Here is a 7,607-nt window from a genome sequence, read left to right as displayed (position 1 = left end):
CGCGGCGGCGCACGGTGATTGGCCGGCGGGGTCACGGGGGCGGGGCCGCGCCGTGGGGGGGGCTCCGCACGGCCGCGCGCGGTGGGCGGGGCGCGCCGGGCGCCGCGCGGTGATTGGTCGGGGGCGGCTCTCGCGCAGCGCAGCGGACCGGGCGCGATTGGCTGCGGGCGGCGTCGGGCGCGCGCCCCGCAGGGGGGGGGGGAGCGCGTGCCCGCGGCGCGGCGCGGGGCGGCGGGACCAGGTGAGAGCGGGGCCGGGGCCGGGGCTGGGGCCGGGCGGGGCGGGGACCCGGGGCCGCCCCCAGACCCTCCCGCCGCCCGCACCGCGGGCCCCCTGCCCTCCACCTCCGGCCCGACCCCCCCGCCCCGGCCGGCCCCGCCCCGCCGCGGGTCGCGCTGTCAGGGGCCGCCGCGTCCTGCCCTGCGCCCCCTCCCCGGCCTCGCGTCGCCCCGTCATTCATTTGCTACTTTCTCCCCTCCTTCGCCCCCCCGCGATCGCTGTGCTGCCCCGGCCCTTCCCTTCCTCTTTCTGTTTTTATCTTGTTTTAGTCCCCCTCGCCCCCTTCTCCTCGCCCTGCACCCTCCCTTCACTTTCTCTGGGTCCTTGTGTGTGTTTCAGGCCTTCAAGGAAAAGTTGCAAACTCCCGAGTTGTTGCTGCTGTGAGGGAGCAGGTGCCTGGAAGGAGGGAGCAGGTGTCTGGAAGGAGGGAGCGATGTAGGAGGTGCCCGGGCTCAGGGAGGTTCGGGGGACACATGGAGAGGGTGTGGGAATGGCAGGGCTAGGCTGGCCAGCCCTCGCGGGGTGTTCAGGGCAGAGGCTCCGAGCCCTCCCTCCGGAGGGAAGGGGGATTGATCACGGTGTTTAATTTTTATAACAAGAAAAACAACAAAAATAACCAAAAGTGAAGGAAAAAACCCACCCCAGCCCCACCCCAGCTGCCCAAGGATGGAGTTGGAGTAGCCAAGCCCGGCTGGATGCTGGGGAAGGGGTTGGCGCCCGCACACATGAAGAGACTCCCCGAGTTGTTTGGCTTCGCGAAGAGATAAGGCCAGTGGAGCTCCATGTTTTTAAAGGTGGGCCGTGTATGATGAAACCCAACTTCTTTTAAAGTGTAGCAGATTTAGTTTTTATGGCCAAATGACAGCTTGACCCAGTTGTTATCCAATCAAAGGGCATTTTTTTGAATGTCTCTTTGTGGCACAACAGCCAACGCAAAAATGATGGCGGCTTACAATGGCGGTACGTCTGCGGCAGCAGCAGGTCACCACCACCACCATCACCACCACCTTCCTCACCTCCCTCCTCCTCACCTCCATCACCACCACCATGCTCAGCACCACCTGCACGCCGGCTCGGCGGCCGCGGTGCACCCTGTGCAGCAGCATGCCTCCTCGGCTGCCGCGGCCGCCGCAGCCGCGGCCGCCGCCGCCGCGATGTTGAACCCAGGGCAGCAGCAGCCGTACTTCCCATCCCCGGCCCCGGGCCAGGCCCCTGGACCGGCTGCAGCAGCCCCAGCTCAGGTACAGGCTGCAGCAGCTGCTGCAGTTAAAGCGCACCATCATCAGCACTCACAACATCCACAGCAGCAACTGGACATTGAGCCGGACAGACCCATCGGATACGGAGCCTTTGGTGTTGTCTGGTGAGTAGAGACAAAAGTGAACTGATACCTCCTTGTCATTCTTTACCTGATCATAACTCATCCTTGTTTTTGTCATTTGAATCAGAATACAAGAGAGCTGCTTACTACCAGTTTTTTTGCTGGTTCTTCTCTGTTCTTAGAAAGTTGCTTTGCTTGTTTGCATTGGCAGAACAAGGTTCCCAGTGGTGGGGAGCCACCTCTGACTAACAGCCCACCCTGCTGTTCTCTTCTGAGACAATGCAGCTTGTTTATGCCCTTTCCATGCCTTTAATTAGAGTGTGCATCCGTGCAGCTAAGCTGTGCTTCCTAAAATTTCAAGTTAACAAATGAGCATTAGAATATTCATTTTGACCTGGCTTAAGAGTCAGAAATGAAAAGTATATGAAAATGTCTTCCTTGTGCAGTCACCTGTCAAGATCTTTGTCTCATGGCGGTTTGACCTGCGGTAGTGCTGTGTGCTACCTAAAACAGCACAGCTGAACTTTGTTCCCCTCTCGAAAATGGAAATGGGATTTCCTGCCTCACTGTAGTTCTGCCTCCGGCCCTTTTATCCCCCAGCCGCCTTTCAGAGGAGTCTGTCAGCGGAGTGGAATCTCTTCTAATGCATTTTGTGACTACCTTAGAGCCATGTATGTAATTAGTGCCCTTCAGGAGCACTGACACAAAACTGGCAGCAGTATATTATATATTTGTGTATAAGTGTTTGTCAGTGCGCTCTATTCTGAGCTGTGCCTGGGAAGCATGAAGGCTGGCAGGAGGTGTTCTGGAGAGCAGACGTGTTGCAGTGCACTTCCTGCAGCACAAATGCAAAGTTTGCAGTGTGCAGCTGTGTGTGCTGTCCCAGCCCTCTGCAGTGTTCCCAGCCGAGCCTCTGGGGTGCCCTGGGAGTTTTGCTTTAGGCACTGGCTGAGCTGCAGCTTCGCTGAGAGGAGTGGCGGGGTCACGGTCTGTGCCAGCGTACGGAGGCAGAGGGCTCAGCAGGGCAGGCCTCAGGAGAGCAAAACCCCTTCTGCCTGCAGCCAGCCCTTCAAGTCGGCCACGCGTTACCAGCCCAGTGTTGGTAGCAAAATGGTGCTTTCTGGGAAGGCCAAGGGAGCTGCAGGAGCAAGGTACAGGTCAGTGTTGTGGTTGCTCTCGTGTGCCTTCCCTCAGAGCTGGGGAGTTAATTTAAACACTGAGTTCTCCCAGTTGGAGGGGAGCTGTTGTGCAGTCAGCACTGCCATGCTCTGGCTGTGGTACAGCATAAAAAAGTGGGTGTAAAAGAATGAAAACTGACAAGGAATCTGCTGTAAAAAATTATCTAAAGGTATTTCAGTTTGTTTTTATCTTTTTTAAAGTATGGAGTTTTTATAACTTAATATGTCTTTGCTTAAATGTATGATCAGCCATACATGATTTGCTTATGTAAGATCAGCCCTTTTTATTGGTGTTCTGTTTGCCTGTGCATTTCCTAGGTCTTTATTTTCCCAGTTCTGTTCGCCAAAAAACAAGGTGCAGAGAGAGATCTGCTCCCGCAATATTCAGTAGAATGAAAGGTCATGCTTGCATATTTAAATATAATATCATTAAGAGTGCTGAGGGGAGAAAGAGGGAAGGGTCTGAGTGACATCAGGTAGGAAAGACAGTGCCAAAAGCATCCACCCATCCTGAGCCCTTGGCCGTGCACCTGCGGCAGGACCTGCCCCGGGGGGACTGTGCCTGCAGAGCTGCAGCTATAGCTTGGAGGTAACAACAGCTTGGGAAAGAGACAACAACGAAGGGGGAGGGTGTTAGCTAAAAGCAGAAGGTGGGAGCTGGGATCCCTCTGTCAGAGCTGGGGCTGTGCTGGCTGGGGATGGCATTGGTGGGAGCGAGTTCCTCTTTGCTCACATGTGTTTGAATACAGCGGTCACTGCTCGGCTTTTGGAGTTTCATATTAACTTCTGCTGGTGAGTGCAGGCTCAATTTAGGAGTCTGTAAGCAATAATTAAACTGAATTTTAGTTCCATTAAAAATGTGGGAGAAAGCCCATGCAATTGAATTTTAGCTATGTGAGATAAGTAAACACTGACTTGAATATTTATAGTTTGAGGTGGACATGAGCAATGTGCGGTTGGGTTCAAGTGTGAGATGGGATTCACAAAGCCTGACTTTCGAAGGAGGATTCTGTTGTTTCTCACTATCTTGTCTGAGCATTATTTGTGCTAATAGGTAACTGAAAAGTTTCTATCAGTGCTTCTGAGGGAAATGAATATTATTCCATAGACAGCTGGAGTGTTTGCAGAAATCTTTCATCTTCTACTCTGATGTGTGGCTGCTTTGTTTGGGAGGTACAGCTGACCTGCAGCTCAGCTCAGTGCATCAGACGAGTGATCAGCTTGTGGTGCTACACTTCCCGTTACCTCACCGAGAGAGATTTTCTCTTGGCAGTTGAATTAGCATTTGTCATTAGTTCATTTGTCTGGTACTCTGTGATGTTTCGGGGTAGCTAATGTGCTGCTGGAATTTTTCACTCATGAAGAGCTTTGTGCTTCAGCACTTTGATTATTAACCCCTCTGGGTGGGTGCTGCTGCCGCTGTCTGTGCACACAGGCCATGTTGTCGCTCAGCTGGGCACCACTTCTGTGGAAATCAGCACCTGCTCTGCCTGCTGACCTGGGATGAGGAGGGTGCTGCTGAAGCAGGGGTAGAGTGCAGGGACTTTGCCAGGTCCTGCAGGTTTGTTTCCCCATGCTTTGATTTGGTGAATTGCCTCAAACCCAGTCATGTTCCTCATTTGCCAAAACCAGAGCAATTTGCTATTGGAGTGTTCCCTGCTTTTGTGTTCCCTGCTCTCATGTTCCTAAAGTGCTGAAAAAATCCAGATGTTAATGTCAGCGACAAACTCTGTCTGTGGCCTCTGGTTCAGTCTGAGTAGGGCTGAGTTTTGGAAGTCTTGTGTCTGTTCCAAGAATAAGGAGCTGTCCTTTGGAGAAGTGCTCCCAGTTTTGCTGGGGAGACATGCTGCTGCCATCTGGTGGGATTCCTAAAAAAATAATAATAATGATAAAAAAATGTATCGATTGAACCTGCCAAGGCCAATAGGTTTGAAATGAGGGCTGAAGCCTCAGTCCCTCTGCAAGAGGTGCTGGTGCTGTTTCCACGCAGGATTCCTGGACCGCTGAAGAGGCTCTGCAGCTGCAGGAGAGAGATGGGGAATAATGACTCTTGTTGCTGGTTCAAGATGGTAATTCTGCTGCTGAAACATTGTGGAGATGTCCTTTTTGCTGAGATATATCCACTGCAGTGGGATAGGAATATAAGGTGTGGGGGAATTCTGCTTGTCTTATTTGTATCTATTAATTTTGAAAAGTTATTGTCATTCATCAAGGACTGTGGAATCAAACAATCTCTCTCAATAATATCAAAACCACGTTAAAATGCATCTCTGTGGAAAAGCTGTTGCAAGTGACAATAGAAGAAAATATTTGAATTAATATTTTTTTTAATTCCTGATTTGCCCCATTTAAAATTGGGGGCTGGGGGGTGGTTAACATACTTGCTTCTAATTCTTTTTATTCAGAAGGTCACATGACAGTACAATGTTCCAAGCAGTTTGGCTCTTGGTGTTGAGACAGGACATCATGTTCAGGCTGCCATAACTTTAAGGGCAGAAATAATTTAGCCTTAATCTACTGTTCATTCCTGGCCTGCAAAGGCCTGAAAACACCAAAGTCATTGCTCCATAAAACCCAAATGAATATTGCATACAATGGATTGTTGTCTGGACCCTGGAACTATTTTAAGAGGGTTTTATCCCAGCACTGATACTAAGCACAGCAGTAGGAAAGACGTTTCCAGGATAAACTGATAATCTCCCATTCCTTTAAAGGAATGTGTCCTGCTGAACAAGGATGCAGTGGGGATAATGTGTTTAGGACAAAATTGTTAGAATGTACACGAAGGAAAAAAAGGTCTTATGAGTTCAGAGAAGTCCAAAAAGTGGCAGGAGAAGTTCCCCTTCTATCTGATATTGCTGAAAACCACAATGATGTTTGGCATAGTAATACTATTAATGATGTCTAGGCTGGTAAGCCAGAAAAGTTTAGCAAAAGCAGAACTATAAACATTTATTTTATTAAATTCATTAGGACTTCTGGTGGGAGAGGTTTTTTCTGAAGTTAAAACTGTCTGTATCATCTTTTTCCAGTCCCTCAAACCTCACCTGCTAGCAGAAGACAGTACTTGACCATCGGGAAATATTCTCTGACAGTTAGGTGGACAACGGTTTGCTTTAAACTGTGTAATGTGACATTTTGTGTTAGTCTAAAGTGACTATTTGTTCCTGCTGAGCAGCGCTGGTGCTGTCCTGCTCCTCACCCAGCCCAGAGGGTGAGGGCCAGGGGTGCATGAGGGGTGTCCCAGCACCGTGGCACCATGCCCAGGGCACAGAGCGGGGAGAGAAGAGCTGTTGGCAGTGGGGTGTTTGTCTCCCCAAGTCACCTCCCCCCAGCTCTGTGGGGCTGGGCTTAAACCACGACAGTTTTCCACTCTGTGTTCTACTTCAGTGAGTTTTGCTGTTGTCTCGGGCGCCTGATGCAGATAGACAATGATTTCATGAGAGAGGCCGAGTCATTTTTATCCAGTTATTGGAGGGAACCAGGAGGATGCCTGAGGCAAAGGAGGCAGCGCTGGCAACAGGCACAGAGTAGAGTGGGGATGGGGTTTCACATTCGCCATCACAATGGAAGGAGCTGCAGGTGATGATCTTGGACCCCTATGTCAGTATTTTTTATAGGATTGCTTTATCTAAATTGGATTCTGACCCTATTTGTGAGGAAATGTAGTAGATCAATGACTTTATTCAAGTTTTTCTATATGGGAAATTTTGCAAAGCTTTGTGTGTTTGAGTGGTTGGGGCTTTTTTCCAAATTTCCTGAAAAGAAAAATTCTGTTAACATTTAAATGACTGTTTCCCAAATGGAGTGAATTAAATTAAATGGATATAGTAACTCCTTGCATTCAAATTAGATGTTGGGATTAGGTGAAATTCTATCCAAGTAATAGACGAGATTGTTCATTATTGTCTTGTAACATGATACAAGAAAGAAGGAATGTGAATAACATTTCTTTTCTCAAAGTTGGGTGAGGATCATTTGGGATAAATTAGTTCACTGTAAATTATTCCAAGGTCAGTGTTTCACAGGTCACTTGAAATGCAAGTTGCTTTGCAGCACCTGCAGACCTTGATGTTGTTTGTATGCACACAGGACTGGATGCTGATAATCCAGTTAGATCCTGGTAGCATTCAGTATTTTTTCTTTTTTCCTCTGAATTCTGTAAATGTTACAGCTTGTGACTGGATCTGCAGTCTAATATTGATTTTCTAAAATATATATTTCAGATGTTATTTTCCTCTCTCTCCCTGACTCTTTCATCTCTTTTTAAGAGGATATTTAAGTTGTTGAATTCCCTAACCCAAAGCAGAGCTCTTAGTGTTTAGAGGGGGTGAAGGTGTGAGGGTGCAGCCCAAAGTGTGAGATGCCCCAGATCAGGAGGTAAAGCCATAAAAGGGTCTGGGGGGAGGCTGCTGGGTGAGCCTCGGCTGCGTCATTTCTCAGGGAACAATTGGATACAAAGAACAGCTTTGGGCAGGTAAAGTGGAGGAAGCATTTGGGATGTGTTTGAAGTGTTTTTTGATGACTTGTAATGGTTGTATCTGGGTCTCATGTATCTTTAATCCTCTGGAAAGTTCTGCCTCCTGGTCTGGAGTAGGTAACGTGGAGCAGTTCATATGAGAAAAGCTGGCTCAAAGATGTGTCAAGTTTGCTTAAATGGAATTTGCGTACATTAATTGGTGATGTTTTTTAAAAGGCATGTTAAAAATCCACAAAGAGTTTTAAGTGCTAGAAAATCTCGCAGTAGGTAGATGCTGTAAGTTTTGGCTTACTGGCAGTCAGAGTAACTACTGCACCTGTTTTGTAAAAGTAGACCCCTGAGTAAGGCA

At 49.0% G+C, this 7,607-nt stretch overlaps 1 protein-coding gene across 3 annotated transcripts in view; it reads left to right on the top strand.

Moving 5' to 3' along the window:
* The first annotated feature begins 129 nt into the window (after nucleotides 1–129).
* NLK (nemo like kinase) overlaps nucleotides 130–7,607 on the top strand; it is a 36,096-nt gene continuing 28,618 nt past the window's right edge. Inside the window, exons 1-2 of one of the 3 annotated variants that reach the window (XM_058854483.1) lie at nucleotides 130–241; nucleotides 619–1,642. In XM_058854483.1, the coding sequence (XP_058710466.1) occupies nucleotides 1,185–1,642 (458 nt within the window). In that variant the 5' untranslated portion in view covers nucleotides 130–241; nucleotides 619–1,184. Of the gene's footprint in view, nucleotides 242–424; nucleotides 1,643–7,607 lie in introns of those variants that run through there. The other 2 variants (XM_058854484.1, XM_058854485.1) reach the window with 2 other exon arrangements.

The sequence above is a fragment of the Poecile atricapillus genome, chromosome 21 (genome assembly GCF_030490865.1).
Source record: "Poecile atricapillus isolate bPoeAtr1 chromosome 21, bPoeAtr1.hap1, whole genome shotgun sequence".
In the NCBI taxonomy this organism is placed as follows: domain Eukaryota; kingdom Metazoa; phylum Chordata; class Aves; order Passeriformes; family Paridae; genus Poecile; species Poecile atricapillus.
The sequence above is the reverse complement of the archived record's forward strand: the minus strand, read 5'-3'. Positions and strand labels throughout refer to the sequence as shown.